We start from the raw sequence: 20,787 nt of genomic DNA on the forward strand, positions 1-20,787 counted from the left end.
GTACACATCACTTTTACCCATATTACATTCATCAATATTCAATCATGTGGCTTTAGCCATATATAAGGGAGCTGCAAAATGTAGCTCCTGGCTGGATAGTGACTTCCCAGCAGAAACTCTTCATTAGAGAAGGAGAGCATGAATATTTGGTGGGAAGATTGACATTCCTGCCACATTTACGTTCTGCTGGGTGCAGGAAGACAGACAATAAACATATAAGTGAGTGCACTAGGTATCATTTCAGATGATAATAGTATAAATAAATCAGGGGAAGGAATTAAGGGTGCAAATAGTTGTAATAATAATTTTCTCCAGTGGCTACTCATTGGTCTATATTGTCTACAGGTCACATGTGAGTTGATCCTTGAATAAGTGAAGAGGTAAGGACTTTCTTTCCTGAATTGTGCAAGAGCAGCTCATAGTGGAAAGAGAAACTTTACTTTGTCCAGCTAGCCACCAAACCCACATGGTCGTTGCCACACGTGACATGTGGTGACAGACTTTATTGAGTGAAAAATACATTATAAAAAACATAAGGATGATGCAGACAGATTGAAGTGGGTTTACATTTGCTTCGAGGGCCTTTTCTATTCCCTGGGACTTTGTGTATTTGCAGTGAAGACCCAGGCTGAAGTTTACATGCTTTTAGTTTTGACTCTGTCCATTTTTTTTTATAATCTCATCTTCCTAAGAGGATTCTCCCAGATGAGTATTTGCTTGATTGATTGATTTCCTCTATAGTAATGAAGTAATGTGACCTTTATCTTAAGGAATACTAGCTGGTTAACTAACAAAAGTTTAGTTAGAAAAGAACTGGTAAACGAAGTTAAATGATGCTGAGAATATATGAAATGACGGAAGAAACTTCTGTGTTTAGTAAAAGGCAGATGCTTAGATATTTGTGAAAACATAACTCATCCCTTGCATTGTGGACACAATTCAACAAACATTTTTTGATGCTTCTATAGATCTGGCTCTATGCTAGGCACCAGTGAAACAGTGGTAAACACTGTTCTGCTCCTAATCTCAGGGGCCCACTATCTATGCAAGAGAGAAAGACACTTTACCAACCAGAAAGCTGGATTTCAGCCAGACTAAGAAGGGCCATAAATGCTATGCTAACAATCCTGGTTTTACTAGTGAAGAACCATCAAAGAGATAACTTTTCTGCTGGGAAATGGGTGACGGATGTAGAAACTGGCATTTGCTTGTCGTGCGACAGTTGGCAAGTCAACCTCTCTGACTCTCACTTGCTTTTGTCTGAAAAAGGAAGATAAAAATAACTTCCTTACTTACCTCACAGGGCTATTATAAGGATCAAATGAAATCAAGATGTGTGAAAGAAATGTTATTCATAGTCAAGAACTGTTATTAGGATTACTTAATAATATAGATGTCTGAGAGAACAAAGGAGTATTGGGTGTTGAGTAGTAATGCTCTGAGAATATGGCAAAAATCTTTCATCCAGAGTGGAGCATATGTAGGAGTGAAACCAGTCTTGGTTAAAAAAATCTGAACAATGGAATATATTGAAAAAACATTTTCTTTCTTTTAAAGTAAACTTTGTTGTAAATAAAGAAAATGAACAAGAATGCCCTTAGGTTACAGACAAGAATGTACATCTGGTTGAAAAGAAAAAGGATGGAGCAGACTGGGAAGAAGCTGCTGCAGAGGCAGGATAAAGGCCAGCAGTGACTTCTAAAGAGAGCTAGAGACACAGCCAGGGCACAGAAGGCCAGGGCATGAATTCAAAAGCACTAAAGTCTCCACAGCTGCTGGTCTAGCTCTGACCAGCCTTTCAGGAAACACTCCATAGTCTTTCTTGAATCATCTTCTTCCAGGAAGTGCTTGGCCCTGAGGGAGCTCACTCTTCAAAAAATAAGTTATGACTCTTGGCAGCATTTTTACTTTTCTTATCTTTTATGATTTCCTGAAAGTGTGGCTCCCACTGGGAAGAGGTCTGTGTCCAGAAGACCTCAGGGCTTATCTGGATTTTCTATGAATCTTAAAGCCTCACATGCCAATGCAGTGTATATTAAAAGCCAAGATATCTCTTAGGAGAATAAGGTAAGTTAATGTAATACAATGTACATCACAGTTGGTCTATTACCAGGTGGTAAAATTCCATTACTTCAGCCAAAATTTCAGAATTCATCCTAATGTGAAAAGCATATACAGTAGATATTCAGTATGGAAAAAGTTCTGACTTTAGATTTTTTTTCCCTTCATTTATACTATTTTGAAAAGTACCAAAGAAGAGACTGATGTCAGCAAGATGGTGGAATAAGATTTTTCAGCACTCATCCTCTTGCAGAAACATCAATTTAAACAAATATCTATGCAAAAAATTGCCTTCATAAGAGCTAAGAATACCAGCTGAGAGATTATAGTACCTAGGTACAGCATAGAAATGAGAAAAGATGCATTGAAGAGGGTAGGAAGAATGGTTTTACATTATCTGTGTTACCACTTCCCCAACCCTAGGCAGCACAGTGGAGAGAGATATCCTTCACTTGGATATCTCTCCAAGATCTCCAAGGAGATATCCAGGGACAGGGAAGTGAGCACTAAACTTTGCCTTGGACCCAACACTGGGTCCACTAGAGTAAAACCCAGTGCCAGGCAGGCGTCCATGGGCCCAGACTCCAATCCACTTGGGGATTAAACCTCCAAGCCCACTCTGGTGCCAAGTGTGACCCCACAGCTTCAGGTTCCACCCTAGCACCCTAAGCCAGCCCCTGCACATTCAGGTTCAAAACTTATCCCAGCACCAGGTCAATGCCTACAGACCCAGACATCAAGCATCAGTGGAAATAGGCTCCAGGCTTGCCCTCACCAACTCAGGCTCCAGGCCTACTGCCCCTGGATTCAATCAATAGGTCTACCCCAGTGGATCCTGACCCCAGGCCCACTCACCTGCTGACCTAGGCATCAGGCCAGTCTTCCTGAAGGCTCCAGCAGAAAGCCCACCCTCAGATTATACCAGACAACCTGCCCCAAATCTCTGGACGGGCTGACTGGTGAAAAACTTTCCCAGACAAAGCCAGTTTGCAAATACTGGAATAAGTCACTACTTCTTTAAATGCTCAGATATCAACAGAAGGCAGAAAGAAACATGAAAAAGCAAGTTGATAGAACACCACCAAAAGAATAATCTCCCAGCAGCTGACCCCAAGGAAATAGAGATATAAAAACTGCTTGACAAGGATTTCAAAATAATTGTTTTAAGGAAGTTCAGCCAACTTCAAGAAAATATAAAGAAATTCAAAGAAATCAGGAAACACAATGCACAACCAAAATGGGAAATTTAACAGTGATATTGAAATTATTTAAAAAGACAGAAATTATAGAGCTGAAAAATACAATGAATGAAATAAAAATGCAATAGATAGCATCAAAAGCAATATTGATTAAGCAGAAGAAAGAATCTGTGAACTAGAAGACAGATTATTTGAAAACATACAGCCAAAGGAGAAAAAAAATGATAAAAAGGAATTTTAAAAAAGCTTATGGGTCTTATGGGACAACCTCAAAAGTACAAATTTTGAGTCATAAAAGCTCAAGATGGAGAAGAGAGAGACAATGGAGGTATAAAGCTTATTTAAAGAAATAATAGCAGAAAACTTTACAAATATGGGGAAAGATATAAATACACAGGTAAAGAGGGTCAAATGTCTCCAATAAGGTTCAATTAAACAAAACTACACCAAGACACATTATAATCCAACCATTAAAAACCAAAGAGAGGATCCTGAAAGTAGCAAGAGAAAAGAAGCAAATAACATATCAGAGAGTTCCAATGAAGTTAGCAATAGATTTATCAGCAGAGACTTACAGGCCAGGGATAGTGGGATGATATATTCAGGATGCTGAAGAAAAAACTCTGTCAACCAAAAATATTGTACCTCAAAAGCTGAAATGAAGGAGAAATGAAGGAGCGATGAAGAAGGAGAGATAAAGACTTTCCCAGACAAAAACTGGGAAGGATGTTTACATCGCTAAGCTTGTCTTACAAGAAATGCTAAAGGAAGTTCTTCAAGCTGAAAGAAAAGAACACTAATTAGTAATACAAAAACATATGAAAGTGTAAAACTCAGTGGTAAAAGTAAATACACAGTCAAATTCAGAACACTCTAATTCTGTAATGGTGGTGTGTAAATTGCTTATATATTTAGTATGAAGGTTAAGAGAAAAAAACTATTAAAAATAATGACTACAATAATTTGTTAACAGATACACAATATAAAAAGATGTAAATTGCAGCTTCAAAAACATAAAATGTGAGGGAGAATGGAGCAAAAGTTTAGGGTTTTGTATGCAATGAAAGTTAGGTTGTTATCAGCTTTAAATGGCCTGTTATAACTGTAAGAGGTTTTGTGTAAGCTTCGTGGTAACCATAAGGGAAAAACCTACAGTAGATACACATAAGATAAAAAGTAAGCAATCACAGCATAACACTAGAGAAAATCACTTAATCACAAAGTAAGAAAACAAAATAGGCCAAAAGCAACAAAAGATCTATAAAACAACCAGAAAACAATAAAATGGCAGTAGTAAGTCCTTACCTATCAATAATTACCTTAAAAGTAAATAGATTAAATTTTTTAATCAAAGGACGTAGAGTGGCTGAATGGAAAAATAAATAAATAAAACAAGACCCAATTATAAGCTGCATACAAGAGACTCATCTCACATTTAGGACACACATAGACTGCAAGTGAAGGGATGGGAAAAAATATCCATGAAAATGAAAACCAAAAAAGAGCAGGTTGGCTATACATATATCAGATAAAATAAACTTTAAGTCAAAAACTGTAAAATGAGGCAAAAAATTATTATATAGTGAAAAGGGGCTGAATTTCTCAAGAGAATATAACAATTGTAAATATATATGCACCCAACACTGAGACACCTAAATATAGGTCTAATCCCAGCACTTTGGGAGGCCAAGGTGGGCAGACACCTGAGGTCAGGAGTTCATGACAAACCTGGCCAACATGGTGAAAGCCCGTCTCTACTAAAAATACAAAAATTACCTGGGGCTAAATGAGAGTGCTTCAATGGTGGGTCTGTGAGCAAAGATTGTGAATTTGTTCAGGACAAATGAGAAAAAGAGAGTACTTCTTCCTAGGAAAAATTTCATCAGCCTCTCCATGCCTTTGTTATAAACAGACAGAGGCCCCATTTAACTGATCTAGAGAATTTTGGAACCAAACATGAGGGTGGCACATGCCTGTAATCCCAGCTACTTGGGGTGCTGAGGCAGGAGAATTACTTGAACCAGGGAGTTGGAGGTTGCAGTGAGCTGAGATCACGCCACTACATTCTAGCCTGGGCGATAGAGCTAGGCTTGTCAAATAATACAGAATTTCAGTTAGATAGAAGGAATAAATTCAAGAGATCTATTGTGCATTGTGGTCACTGTAACTTAATAACGATGTATATTTTGAAAATCTCTACGACAATTTAAGTGTATTCACCAGAAGAAATGATAAATATGTGAGGTAACATGTATGTGATTCAGCTCAATGGAGCTATTTAACAATGTATACATATTTAAAAACATCATATTATACATGATAAATGTGTACGATTTTAATTTGTTAATTAAAGAAATAAAGTCACAGAGAAAGAAAATGGTGGCAAATACTTTGCTAAATAATAAGTAATCATACTAATTCAAGTTTTTGTCAAATGTCAGTATTTAGGGTTTCAACTAGTTATTACAGAGCTGAAAATTCTGCATAACAACACAAACCCTTATTGAAAATTTATTTCACTTTTATCTTTCAATGCTCCATAGTAATATAGAGGAATTTCACCTCTAGGTAAGAGAGGGGTTGAAGATTTGCTGAGTGGGGAGAAGCACACCAACATTAGTTTCTCCTGTGGACAACAGATTTAATCTATGTTTTATTTCATTCAGCTAAGAGTTGGTCCTTACAAAGCAATTATGGCCACCTCCATTTTGTAAATGAGAATATTGATGCCAAGAGAGAGATTTTTGCCAAAGGCACACAGAAGTGGTGGAGCTAACATTCAAGCCAGCCTATGGAACTCCAAAGCCTGAGCTCTTTCCTCAGCCCGTCCCTTTAGCTTTTCCTGGAGCATTGGCTGGGGAATGCCTAGGAGGAAGGGGAGGGCTTGTTAAATTGGGTAGATTAGTGCATAGAGGAAAAGCCTCTCAATCAAAGAGGTGTGAGGGTTTGGAAGAATTGACTAATTACAAAACATGCCCGAGGTTCAGTCCCTTTCTCTCTCCCCAGCTCCTTCCTTCTTTCTTTCAGGGTAGAATTTCTCCAGCTTGGCTCTATTGACATTCATTGTTGTTCATTTTATTGGGGTGGGACTGTCTTGTGGTTTGTAGGATGTTTAGTGGCATTACTGGCCTCCATCCATTAAATGCCAGTAGCATCCCTCCCCAGTTGTGACAATAAAATATATCCCCAGACATTGCCAAATGGCTTCTGGGGTAGGGAATCTCTCAGATTTAACAACCGGTTTTGGTTTCGGTTTTGTTTTTGAGATGGAGTCTCACTCTGTCGCCCAGGCTGGAGTGCAGTGGCACGATCTCAGCTCACTGCAACCTCCACCTCCTAGGTTCAAGTGATTCTCCTGCCTCAGTCTCCAGAGTAGCTGGGATTACAGGTGGCCCACTGCTCCCAGATAATTTTTGTATTTTTAGTAGAGATGAGGTTTCACCATGTTGGCCAGGCTGGTCATGAATTCCTGACCTCAGGTGATCCACCCATCTTGGCCTCCGAAAGTGCTGGGATTATAGGTGTGAGCCTCCATGCCCAGCCAACAACCAGTTTTATAGTGACCAACCATCCCAATTTGCCCTGGACTGAAGGATTTACTAGGATCTCTGAGGCATTTGTCAGGGATTCAAGGCTAAAACTAGGATAGTCCAGGGCAAACTGGGATATTTGGTCAACCAACAAGTAAAGTTTCATCTCCTGGTTAAATTAAGGCTGTGGTGGGAGGGGGCATTGTGTTGATTGTGTGGTTGTCCTGTCAGTCTTCAGTTTCTCTAAGCTGTTGCTATATCAAGTACATCTGCCTAATACTCCTTTCTTCCCCCTCAGGTAGCCTGCTAGGGTTGTAGGGGAGGTGTCTTACTTAAGGAAGGCTGGCTGAGCCACTGTATGGGTCATTACAGGACAGAAGAAGACCAGAGTGAATGCTGGTCTCTGTGTGTGTTTTTTATGTGTGTGTGTGTGTGTGTGTGTGTGTTGAACTAAAGAACTGGTAGGGGCAGTTGGGAGGGTGCTGGACTGCAGAGAGCCCTTTAGTGCTGCTCCAGTGGACGTGCACATCTGTGTTTACACTGAGAGTTAATGGATATTGGATGGGGAAAGGTTTTCAGCTATGTGTTACTGTAGCCTATGACTATGTGGTATGAGCATTTTAATTTATTTGGTGTTTTGAAATACTTTTATGAGTTACTCTGACAACTTGTCAAGGATATTTTCCTGAGAGAAACAAATAAAAGACAAATCTCAAAAATAGTTTGCTATTAGGATTTTATTTGTTGAGATGTTGAAGATGTCTTTTCAACAGTGATAAATGTTTTGGTTCTTTGCAAATTTACAAGGCACTCCCAAAATGTCATTTGTCCCTCATTCTTCTATTCTTGATGTCATTCTATGATCCTGTACAGGATGAAAACAACTGAGTTCTGAAGGTAGTAAGTAACATGCTGAGGTCAAATGCCAGGATCTGAGTCAGGTTCATGGGGCTCCATGTCCTGTGACCTCTGTGCTCCACCAGGCTGTGAAAGAATGACTCTTGCATTCATGCAGTCAGTCTGTGTTGCTGTAAACCTGAATGGTAAAATGACAAATGTAGACACAGAGGGTGTGAATCAGCTCTATTAGCAGTGACTCTGAGAATGGTCCTTCCCCTCCTCTGTCTTCCCCTTCTCTGTCTTGCAGCAAGTGGGAGGACGAAGCAGGTTTCATGAGAGCAGTGCCCAAGACCCACAGTCACCTAGTGCCAAGTCAACAACCTTACTGATATCTGGATGTAGTTTCCTGTGCTCTTTGACACAGGTATGGAGATTGTAATTTGCTGTGTGTGATTGTTTGCACTTCCTTGATTATGTAAACCAGTGGCTTTTGCCAAGAACTCTTCATGCCCTGAAGCTCTGAGCTGGTTCCCTCCCATTGGTGGACCTTATTTCATTTTATTGGGAGGCGTAACTTTCAGGTCACAGAGCAGTGATAACTACCTGCCAGTGTCTCTTAGGAGTGAGGTATCTGGAGTTCGGGGACCCCAACCTGTGACAATGACAGCAGACGAATTGGTTTTCTTTGTGAATGGCAGAAAGGTAAGTAGGAGCTGACCTTTGGTTTTGTGTCCCTTCTCCCTGGGAGGGGAAATGTGTCCTCTGGCAGAGCCATATCTTGTTCTCTGTCTTTCCTGTTCCCTCTTACTTGTTCTCCTGTCTTTCTCTCTCTCCCTTTAAAGGTGTCGCTGCATTTTGGTAGCATTAGGGAAGAAGACCTTCTTGGGGCTAGAGCACAGACAAGATACTCAGAGGCCAAAGAATGAGGGAGAGAGAGGCAAGCAGAGAGGCATCTGTGAGCTAGCTGCCAACTCTCTGCAGTAGTGGAGATTGGCACAGAATGAGAAAGGGGAGTTGAGTTCTAGGTGAGATTTGAAGTCATCACCACACTTCTATTTCTGTCTTTAATCAAATATATCCTAAAATTTACGTTGCTCTCTTTACAGAGAGAAGGAACAGGAATGTGTTTTCCTGCTTTTATCAGGAGATAAGATGTATGCAGCCTTTGAATCTAATATATTATATATATAGGTTTAACAGCCAGTCCTGATTCACTGTGAGGTGACATATACTGACACCTTGTGGCAAACCACAATTTTTTTTTTCATAAAGGGCATCTCCCGCATTCCCCCCACTCCCCACCCACACACACTGAGTTCTACATGTAAGCTGCAAATCTCTTACCTACTTGAATTTACCTTATTGGTACACAGGGACTTAGGGAAGGTGACATGGGTACCAGCCCTTGGACAAGAGTGAGAATCTTTGCAAATTTTAATGTGGTGCAGAGAGAGAGGGGGCAAGCACATTACATGGTCACTAGCCTCCATTTGCCCTCCTACAACACTGCTGAGATGCTCACACCTGTTCAACTTCCCACTTAGGAATGAAAAGGATAGTAAAAGAGTCCCATAGTTGCACATTGTAACTAACTGTGTGGACTGTGCGTGATGAATGTGCCCAAAGTGTCCCCCAAAGAAGGGCAATTTTATTTGTCTTTCTATATTGGCATTTTTGCATTGAGTTGAGAAACTGTTGATGTAATTTTGAGTGACTTTTGGTGTAATTTTCAAGAACAATAATGTGCTTCACTGGACTCCTAGGTCTTAAATTTCCAGGATGTGTTTGGGTGACTGTAAAAGAAATTTCATGAACTGTTTCAACGTCGGTGCTCCAAAGATTGATGGACTCTCTTTGAGTGGTGCCTTTGGGAAGTGCTGGGGAATGGGGACAGTCATGTTCTTCTGGGTTCAGAGTTTCCTCTCTGAGCTGCATCCTTTTCAGGGTTGGCACCTGGTACCAACCCAAGAAGTAGGGCAAAGCTTTCAAGTGTAAGATTTTGCATCCAACATTTCAAACAACTTCTTTCCTTCAGCAATTACATTGTAGAAATCTAGGAAACCATTGTGCAATTGGCTTTCTAGGAGAGCTACTTACACAAAGCCATCTCTGGAATTTTTATTAGTAATTTTTACATTGGGTAAACAGCTAGATTCAATGACGTCCAAGGTCATGTCTTACTCTAAGGTTTTATTATTTATTAAACCAAACCATTGGTTAACGTGTAAAAGTATAAGTTTCTGCTCTTCTTCAGGGATGGCTTGCTGTTATGCACTAAATCTAGAAAGAAGAATTTCAAGGTAAATCTGGCTTGGGGAAAATTATTTTCCCTTGCATTTTACTTTCACTTTAGGAGAGTAATTTTAAATTTTTCGATGGTACCATCACATCAAATCCTATTATTTCTAGAAGCTTCTACTACTGCCAGTTTCTGTGATGAATATCCATGTTTGTAATTTATAATGATGTAGCATCTTCAGAAACTGCAAGAAAGGTAGAGGGGCAATGCAGAAAGTAATTATGTGAAAGCAATGCTGTAAAAACAAGACCAAGCAAGGGAATTCCTGGGTAAACAATGGCAGCTGGAGAAAGTTGTCCTCATTTTTATTCAGAAGATATTCTAGACCTTTTGTTACAGGAATTGTGCAAAGTAGTTACCAAAGAAGCTGTAAGAACTTAGTGACTCTTTTTTTTTATTATTATACTTTAAGTTCTAGGGTACATGTGGACAAAGTGCAGGCTTGTTACATATGTACACATGTGCCATGTTGGTTTGCTGCACCCATTAACTCGTCATTTACATTAGGTATATATCCTAATGCTATCCCTCCCCTCTTCCCCCACCCCACGACAGGCCCCGGTGTGTGATGTTCCCCTTCCTGTGTCCAAGTGTTCTCACTGTTCAATTCCTACCTATGAGTGAGAACATGCAGTGTTTGGTTTTTAAATGTGAGCCTACTCCTCTCCTTGTTTTGTACCACTGTCCAGGACTCTGGCTTCACTAAATGGGGTCCTGCAGAAGGTGTTCGATGCAAAAAGTCGAATACCTCTAGGGCCTTCTGTGGTGGTGATGAGCCTTGATGACTATTGTTTTCATTCACATCTTCTTTTGTTCTAGAGTCAGAGTCAAAGGGAAAGAGCTGTCCAGTATTTTATTTTTATTGTAATGACAGCCTTTTTGCAAGGCAGCATTCTAGCTTTTCTGAGTAGTCACTCTGTCTAGCTGAGACTGTGGCACCTGGAAGAATCTGGGAGGATCTGGCAGGTTGGGTGCAGCCAAAGGTGTCCAAGAGTGATCCCCACAAGAAGTGAGTGTCGGCTACAGAGATCGTCACGGTGACTTTCACTCACTCACTCACTCACTCACTTACTCATCATTCACTTGCTCACTCCCCATATAGTCAACATTTATCAAGCTCCTTCTGAGGCCTCAGACAACAGGATATGCACTGGGGGAATAAGATCTCTAAGATCAGGCATTTGCCATTCTGGAGCCCATATACTAGTTAGAGAGATGGATTATAATTAGACAAAGTAATACCTTCTGAAATGTATTTCACAGAAAACTAGCAGCATGAGATGCTTTTCTTGGATATTCTTAAACCACTTAGCACAGTGCATGGTATACAGTAGGTGTCCAACTAGTGTGGATGGAATAAGTGGGTGAATTTTTAAAACTTTGAGAAATCCTGTAGTAAATAAATTACTTCTCTAACTTTGTATTTTACAATTATTTTATATTTAAAGAAAAATCGCAAGAAGAATACAAGGAAATACTAAATACCCTTTATGTACTTTACCAACTGTTAATGTTTTGCCACATTTGCTTTATTATTCTCTCTTTCTTGCTCTGGACACACACACAGATACACATGGATGTATTATAAGTACATAAATAATTCTATATATTAATGTACATAATTAATATAAATGAATATATAGTATAAGATAGATTTCTGAACCTTTTGACAGTAAGTTTCAGACATCATGTTCCTTTAGCTCTTATCCTAAGAATAAATATATTCTTTTTTTTTTTTTTTCTGAGACAGGGTTTCACTCTGTCACCCAGGCTGGAGTGCAGTGGCGCGATCTTGGCTCACTGCAACCTCGCCGCCTGGGTTCAAGCAATTGTCTGCCTCAACCTCCTGAGTAGCTGGGATTACAGGCGCCCACCACCATGCCTGGCTAAGTTTTTGTATTTTTAGTACAGTTGGGGTTCTACCATCTTGGCCAGGCTGATCTTGAACTCCTGACCTGTGATCCACCCACCTCGGCCTCCCAAAGTACTGGTATTACAGGCGTGAGCCACCGCGCCTGGCCAGAATAAATATATTCTTACAAAACTGTAGTCCATTTATAGAAATCAAGAAACTTAGCTTTGGTGTAATACTATAAACTTTATGCAAATGTATTCCAATTTTCCCAATACTGGCATTTATAACTCCACAGCCCCAGCCTGGAATCCAAGATTACACCTTGCAGTTGGTTGCCATGTCTTTAGTCTCCTCTAATCTAGAACAGCTCCTCGGCTTTCCTTTCATGACACTGGTGTTTCTGAAAAAACAGGCCAGATTTTTTTTAGAATGTTCCTCACATTGAATTGTATTATGCTTTCTTATAATTAGATTCAGAGTCTGCATTTGGGGGGCAGGAATACCACAGAAGTAATATGTTTTTCTCACTGCATTCTATCATTAGGTTTGTTTTTTTAACGTCAGTTTTTGGGTCTTTTTTGTGATGCAAACTTTGATGACTTGGCTAAGGTGTTATCCACCAAGTTTCTTCACTGTAAGGTAACTTTTCTTTACCTTTATAATTAATAGAGGCTATGTGAGAAGATAATTTGGAATGATACAAATTCTTGTTCATCAAATTTTCACCCACTAATTTGAGTATCCATTGATATTCTTTTTTTAAATAATTTTTATTGTGGTAAAATACATAAAATTTACCATCTTAATCATTTTTACATGTACAGTTCAGTGGTATTACATACATTCATAATATTGGGCAACCATCATCACCATCCACCTCCATAACTTCTTTCATCTTTTAAGACAAACTGTATAAATTTACTAAATAATAACTCCCTATTCTACCTTTCCCCCAGTCCCTGGAAACCATCATTTTTTCTGTCTCTATGAATTTGACTAAACTACCTCACTTAAGGGGAATCATACAGTATGTCTTTTTGTGACTGGCTTATTTCATTTAGCATAATGTTCACCTATGTTGTAGCATATGTCAAAAATTCCTTCCTTTCTCAGGTTGAATAATATTCCATTGTATGGATGTACCACATTTTGCTTATCCATTCATCTACTGATGGACACTTTGGTTGCTTTCACAGTTTGGCTACTGTGAATAACGTTGCCATGAACTCAGGTGTATAAATATCTGAGACCCTGACTTCAATTATTTTGGGTATAAATCCAGAAGTGGAATTGCTGGATCATATGCTGGTTCTATTTTTACTTTTTTGTGGAACCATCCTACTTAGTTTTCCACAGTGGCTGTATCATTTTGCATTCCCATCAACAGTGGGCAGGTGTTCCAGTTTCTCCACGTCCTTGCAAACACTTATTTTCTGTTTATTTGTTTGTTTGTTGATCATAGCTATCCTAATGGGTATGAGGTGAAATCTCATTATAGTTCTGATTGGTGATGTTCAGCATCTTTTCATTTACTTGCTGGCCATTTGTAGATCTTTGGAAAAATGTCTATTCAAGTCCTTTGCCCATTTTTGAATTGGGTTTTATAGCTGTTGAGTTTTAGGAGTTCTGTATTACACTTGATCTCATAGTCACTGATGGCTCATTGCAACATTTACATAAAAACCAGAAGAAAAGAGAAGAAGGGGAGATGGAAAGACCTTTAATTTTTAATTTTTGGGGCTACATAGTAGATCTACATATTTATGGGGTACATGAGATACTTTGATATAGGCATGCAATGTGTAATAATTACATGATAGAAAATGTGGTATTCATCTCCTCAAGCATTTATCCTTTGTGTTACAAATGATCTAATTATACTTTTTTAGTTATTTTTAAATGTACAGTTAAGTTATTATTGACTGTAGTTATTCTGTTGTGTTATCCAACACTAGGTCTTTTTCATTCTTTCTATTTTTTTGTACCTATTAGCCATCCCTACTTTCCTCCTACCCCCTACTACCCTTTCCAGCCTCTGATACCATCCTTCTACTCTATCTCCATGAGTTCAATTGTTTTGATTTTTAGCTCCCACAAATCAGTGAGAACATGTGAAATTTGTCTTTCTGTGCCTGACTTATTTCACTTAACGTAATGACCTCCAGCTCCATCCATCCATGTTGTTGCAAATGATGGGATCTCGTTCTTTTTTATGGCTAAATAGCACTCCAGTGTGTATATGTACCACATTTTCTTTATCCATTCATCTGTTCATGGATGCTTAGGTTGCTTCCAAATGTTGGCTGTTGTGAATAATGCTGCAAAAAACATAGGAGTGCAGGTATCTGTTTTATATACTGACTTCCTTTCTTTTCTGTATATACCCAGCAGTGGGATTGCTGGATCATATGGTAGCTCCATTCTTAATTTTTTGGGGAACCTTCAAACTGTTCTCCATAGTGGCTGTACTAATTTCCATTGATGATTCTTAACTGGATCAATTGTGCTGATTACAAGATGGCCAATCATATTTATTAGATGACATTCTTCTGCCAGGAAGAGCTTTTCCATATCTTCCCTTTGTTTGTTTGTTGACTCTATCTATTTGGACTCATAGGTTTTAATTGTATTTAATGTATTATAGCCCATTATGGCTGTTATTTCTTTTGATGCTCAAGTTTTACCAGAGCAATCTGCTTAACCCAACATTTCCTTAACTCACTTCCCTATAAAATGTTTTTCCTTTGGGATACCCATTGGTATCCTGTTGAGAGTGTTCAATGGAGTGCACCATGGTAATCCTGCTGTCACACCTTGAGAGTGGCACAGTCATTCTCTATAGCAATCCACTTGTGGCTGGAGTGATAAGGAAAGCCTTTATGAAGAAATTGTTTGAAGTCTTCTGATAAGTCAAAATGCAGGTGGAAGAGGAATGGCATAGTCAAAGGCACAGGAATTAGAAGATATAAAATGTATTTTTAGTGCACTAAGATGACCAGCTTGGCAGGGAAGTAGAAGGGAGAAAGGCTGAAAATGAAGATTGGGAATATATTGAAAAGGGCCTTGAAAGACAGCCTAAGGAACTTGGATGTTACCTTGAATATGTGGGTGGTCATGAAAAGCACTGAGCAGGGAACTGATGTGATGTGATAAAAGCAGAACTGCAGTACAGGAGAAATGAACAATGTGGTAGTAAGCTAAGAGGCTCTTAATGTTGTCTACAAGAAAGGTGATAAAGATTGCTATTTTGTGCATTTATGATTACTTCTATGATTTGTAACCAGGATACTGAATAAGCTGGACTCATGGGGTGTAATCATATAAGAAAATTAATTTCATCTACTTTCCTTTAAACTTTATTCAAAGGACAAATTCTGGCAGTTTCATGAACTTTTTATTACTCTTAGTCAATAAAAAATCTTATGGTTATTTTTAAGTTGCCAAACAGTCTCAATTCAGGACGGCAGGGTGAGGATAGCAAGAAAGCTCTCCTTTAATTGGTACTATTGTAAGATGGCTTCCGGCTTTCTGAGCCTTTTAGGTGTTTGGAGCTGACCTTTCATTCTTCTTGTGATGGCTTTCAAGGATCTTCAAGGGCCACCACAGGGAATATTTGCATGCATGTCTCATGGTATGAGTGATGCACTTTTCTCAGGCTGCTGTTCTCCATCAGCCTCCAGTTTGGGGAAGTCCACTCCACACAGTCTCTCTTTATTGAATGCTCTATCCTGTATTTTGGGAAATGATTTAAAGACCTCCAAGCCAGCTCTTTTTATCTCATGAATGGCTTGCATTACATCCATAGGCAACACTTCCACATCCTCTGCTCTACCAAGCTCCGGGAGTGTATACCAACCCCAGCACAGCCACCTCTCCAACTTAAGTTTAATGAGGAGTTTAAACTTGTCATTGTCGGTATTAATTTCTTGTTAAGCCTATCTCTTCCCCTATGCTGCAAAGGTGGCATGTTAGATTTTTATGTAGCACAAAGCAAGCTCCCTCACTGAGTTTGAGGTGGGAGGCAAATATTCCTCCCCTTCTCTTTTATTTAGGATGGTGTGGGTAGTATAGTTCCCTCCAACGAAAACCTTATCATGAATTCTTTCTTTATTATCCCAATAATATACACCCTTTTAAGCTTTGGTAATGTGTGAAGAGTATTGAAATCGGTTTTTGTAGATTTCCTTTGACAATTCACAGTGGGAACTGACATCGCACTTTCTAGACCACTTTTTCCACCTTATTGAACCTAGTGATGGATCTTTGGTTTGAGATTTCTCTTTCATTTCGGACATGTATTAGTGTTGAGTAATACGCATCACATGCCAACACTCTGCTCTGAGCACAGGCCAACAGAATGGCCTTCCACAGTCACATGCAGGATCTGAGAGTGTATACTCAAAGAGGCAAAGTCCGAGATCTGCATGCCATGCTCTCAGATGCCCCTGAAATTCACAGGTGTGATCTAGCAGTTGAAATGAGATGACAGGTTTTATTTGAAGGTGATTTTGCCTTGGTCGAGCCAGCGTGGAAGGTGCAATGCCTGCGTGTTCTGTGGTGGGTCCCAAGATGAGCATTGAGGTACAATTTTAGAATTTAAGGATTTGAGTATATACATTGTCTGGCTGTAGTTTATAGGTTCATTCTTATGGAGTTGCCATAAAAATAACTTAGTTTTCATGATCTATTTAGCACATTGTATTAGGCCATTCATGCATTGCTATAAAGAAACACCTGAGGCTGGGTAATTTATAAGAAAAGAGATTTAGTTGGCTCACAGTTCTGCAGGCTGTACAAGCATGACACCAGCATGTGCTTGGCTTCTGGGGAGGCCTCCAGGAGTTTTTACTCATGGCAGAAGGCAAAGTGGGAGCAGGCACATCACATGGCCAGTAAGAGCAAGAGAGAGAGAGAAGGGGGTGATGCCACATACTTTTAAATATCTCGTGACAACTAATTCACAACTAAGGGGACGGCACTAAGCCATTCATGAGAAATCTGCCCCCATGATCATATTGCTTCCCACTAGGCCCCACCTTCAACACTGGGGATTACAATTAAACATGAGATTTAGAGGGGCAGAGTCCAAACTATATCACACTTCCTACTAACTCTACAAATTATTGAGTGAGACACTGAAGGAAGAAATTAATTGCAGAAAGATGACTAAGTATACCTATGATATATTTTTCTTTCATTTATTTTAATAGGTGGTGGAGAAAAATGCAGATCCAGAGACAACCCTTTTGGCCTACCTGAGAAGAAAGTGTATCCTGACTTTGGAGTGGGAGTGATGGAGAAGGGGGGCAATGGTGACTGATTCTGTAGGCCTTACATTGTTTCCTAGTGACTGGTGGGGTGGCCTTGAGGTGTGGAGGAAAGAGCACTGGATTAGGACTTGGGACACTTGCATTTTAGTTGCACCTGTAATCTGAAATTCTCAGCTACTGAATGAGAGGATTGTTTGTGGTGATCTTCGAGGTGTCTCCCCGCTAAGACTCTAGTAATGCCAAGGTTTAATCCAGGGCCTGTAGAAAGGTCCTCATTAGCCTTGGTGAGAGCTTCATGGTCATTCCTCTGTGGGAAGAGGGGGGCCTTCCTTAGGTGACATTTGCTTAATACATAAATGGAGTTCCTGGGGAATGTTTCCAGCTCTGCCTAGGTGGAGGGAAGCAAGGGAACATGTGTCTATTGGGAAAAGGATGCGTGAGGTAAGAATCCTATACAGGTAGCATTCATTGTAGAAACAGCAAACAGGGAGCCCTGGAGGGTGGGGGGACTCCTTAGAAAGACTGGGGTGCTGCTCTTCACTCAGTGTGGGTGGGGCTTCTGGAAAAGCCCCTTTACCTTTAGTTCTGAGTATCGGAAGTATTCTGGGACCCTGGAACTAAAACGATAATAATAATTGGAGTTAATATTTAATGAGCACTTCCTATATACAGGCAGGATTCAAAGTGATTTGTGCAGCTCACCTCAATCTCCACAGGAATCCCATGGAAGCGTAACACTCCCTTTTCACAGAGGAGGAACTGAGGCCTTGATATGTGAAGTGACCTGCCTTTTGCTAGTGTGTTCTGGGGAAATAGTGATGGAGACTGCACCAAAGCCTAGAGCTGTGTTCCCAACCTCTCACCCGCACTGGCAACTCTCCAGGGGGCCTGTGAGCAGGACTGTGCTCATCCTGACCTCTGTCAACAAAACCCTCCTTCTCCTAGCGGGGGTGTCTAGTGGATCTTTCCAGTGACATATTTGGGGACAGCAAGGATTATTTCAACACACACAGAAGTGAGACTGGAGCCCATGCTTTCACTCTGGTTTGCTCCCCTCCTATCAGACGGTACAGTGGTTGGCTTTGGTGTACTTTGTTCTGGATTTTTTACCTTAAGTGGGTGTATCTGGAGGTTCACAGAAGATAAACCTGGTGGTGCTGGGGAGTGAAAGTGTCACTAGATCGGATCAGGTGATTGTGTGGATCTCCATTTACAGCCCATCTACCTGGGAGGTCTGGGAAGAGAAGCTCATTTTCAGAGATTATTGAGATCAATTTTAGCTTTCTAATAATAAAACTAATTTTAATTTTTTAATCATTTCCATTGTAGTTTTGAAGGCCCAGAAGCCTCAGAAATTCCTTATCACAGCAATTGGCTGTGTCACATCTTAAATGAAATGCAAAACCGAAAGTTGGCACATAAGTAGGATAACCTTGCAACTTATGGCTATCTGTGCTCAGAGTCAATTTATGGAGTTCCAGATGGGGGAGAAAACTCCAGCCTTGACTTTTACCCTAGCTTCCAGAAAGGTCTCCAGGCTGGAAGAAGACCTTGCTAGACTTTGTACTGCCACCATTCATCTTCAGGTGCCACCATTCATCTTCAGGTGCCCCCAAAGTTGTTTGACCTGCTGAGAGCTGCATATATCCTGACTAGGACACAGAAAACCTTCCCAGGTGTGCTGGGGAGGAAGGAGCGTGATGAAGGGACCTCACCCAGTCTGGAGTCCGATGGCTGTGATGGAGCCACACCGGCAGGGCAACATGTGTTCCTGTGTCATCTTGTGTGGCCCACGTTACCTCTTGGGTCTCAGTTTGTTGTTTTTTTAAATCTGTGAGGAAGTTTCTTTCCTACCTGCTAACCAAATCATTCTGGAGGTCAAACAGGTATCTAGGTGAAAGTGCTTTTCAAAAATAAGATGTTAAATCATTGTTTTTAAATTTTGTCTTGAAAATGAGAGAAGTGACCAGGCGATTATATCCTCAGTTCCCTCCATCTTCAGTAGGTAGTGGGTGGCTTAGAGGCCTGCAGGTCTGAGGGAGAAGCAGCCATGTGACTCAGGGAAAGTGACCTCCACAATAGCTGTTCTCTAGAATAGCTTACCAGTTAGGCACTTTTAAAACTCAAAGTAGCAGATGATCTTTCTGCAAGTATATGTAAGAGTGAGGCCCAGTATTGGACCCGGACCTAAAAAAACCACTCTATTTTAATTTCCATTCACATATCTTTTGGACCAAATATTCAAAAGCCTCTGGTCTAGCCCTAATTTTGATTCTTGGGGATTTATCAGCCCAAAAAGTTCAGAGTGAAAAGCAAGGACTCAGAGGTCCCAGAACAGATCAATGTCTCATTCTGGCCCAAGTGGCTTCATGGTGTGCCCAGCTGGGAGTGATGTGAGAACTGCCCCGTATGCTCAGGTGTATGATTTACCTGCTCACACATAGAAGACCTCAACCCAAGAGAAGGCTCTAGGACTGACCAGTCCTAGAACTCATGTCCCAAGAGATGCTACTTGGGTGCTGTCCATGGGGTTCTGATGCCTTTGCTCTTCTGTGCAGTGGAGATGGCCGTGTTCCCTGCCTCCCTAGGGTGCAGTGCAGCCCCTCTGAATAAGGAGGCCAGTGGGCCTGCTGCCTTCCTTGGTTGAGGGGCCTGAGCACGTGTGGGAATGAATGGCTCTGCCCACAGCTCTGCCCAGGCATTTCCTAGCAACCCAGCAGACTCCTCTCCCTGAGTTCATTCTCCTTAACTCTTGACCACCCAGTGGGGCTGAGTGGAACCAAGCTTGGCTGTGGAGAGGGGGGCTGCGGGGCTTGCACAGTGATGCTCTCCAAGTATGATCGTCTGCAGAACAAGATCGTGTATCCTTTGCCTGCTGGCTGACCACCCACATGGGGGCTGCGATGCAGGACCAGCTTGTGAGGGAGTGCATGAGTGTATGTGTGTGCATGTGCGCATGTGTGAGCCCCTGTTTTTATGGAGAATCTGTGCACAGGAAAACTGTAGAATGATCTCTTAGCAAGTATCTTCTAGGCTTATAATATTGACCAGGCTCCGAACTGCTGATAAAATGACTTTTCTAAAATCCACATTTATATCACATTCCATAAAACCCTTCAATAGCTCTTCATTGCCCCCAGGACAAAATCTCTTTGCTTAGTGGGCAAGGCCCTGCACAGTATGCCCCAGGTTTCTTCTCCAGTTTTCTTTCTCACCATGGGCCCAGCACTCCATTCAAGCAGAGATAATTGTGAAATACCAATGACACAGGCCCACTAATTGCTTGGTCTTTGTTTAAGCTGGGAAGTTCTCCTAGGATTTCTCTATCTGACTAACTCTTACTAGCTCTTTACAACTGGGCAAAAATATCACCCCCTCCAGGAAGCCATCCTGGATCTCTCAAGACTGGGTTAGGTGCCCCTTGACTGTGCTGGTCCCATAGTGCCCTGTGCACAGCATTCCCAGTGTAAACTCAGGCATGATACAATTTTTACAGTTTATTTGAGAAAACAACAGTTCATGAGCTCAAGAAGCTCCAGATTAGAAGCAGTTCAGGAGCTCCACCAGGGAAATGCAAGCAGGAGGTTTTTGTAGGATGGACACAGGCAAAAAGCAAAGAAATTATTTGATTGGTTACAATTATACAATTGCCTTACTTGGTCTATCCCACTGGAAAGTCCCTAGTACTATAGTTATAAGTTTGTTGACTACTTCTGATTGGTTGATCGTAAGG

At 40.7% G+C, this 20,787-nt stretch overlaps 1 protein-coding gene across 1 annotated transcript in view; it reads left to right on the forward strand.

The window, feature by feature from the left end:
- The first annotated feature begins 8,214 nt into the window (after positions 1-8,214).
- XDH (xanthine dehydrogenase) overlaps positions 8,215-20,787 on the forward strand; it is an 80,200-nt gene continuing 67,627 nt past the window's right edge. Inside the window, exons 1-3 of the mRNA XM_057301321.1 lie at positions 8,215-8,332; positions 16,995-17,052; positions 19,819-19,915. Of these exons, the coding sequence (XP_057157304.1) occupies positions 8,291-8,332; positions 16,995-17,052; positions 19,819-19,915 (197 nt within the window). The 5' untranslated portion in view covers positions 8,215-8,290. The remainder of the gene's footprint in view (positions 8,333-16,994; positions 17,053-19,818; positions 19,916-20,787) is intronic.

The sequence above is a fragment of the Pan paniscus genome, chromosome 12 (assembly GCF_029289425.2).
Source record: "Pan paniscus chromosome 12, NHGRI_mPanPan1-v2.0_pri, whole genome shotgun sequence".
NCBI lineage: Eukaryota > Metazoa > Chordata > Mammalia > Primates > Hominidae > Pan > Pan paniscus.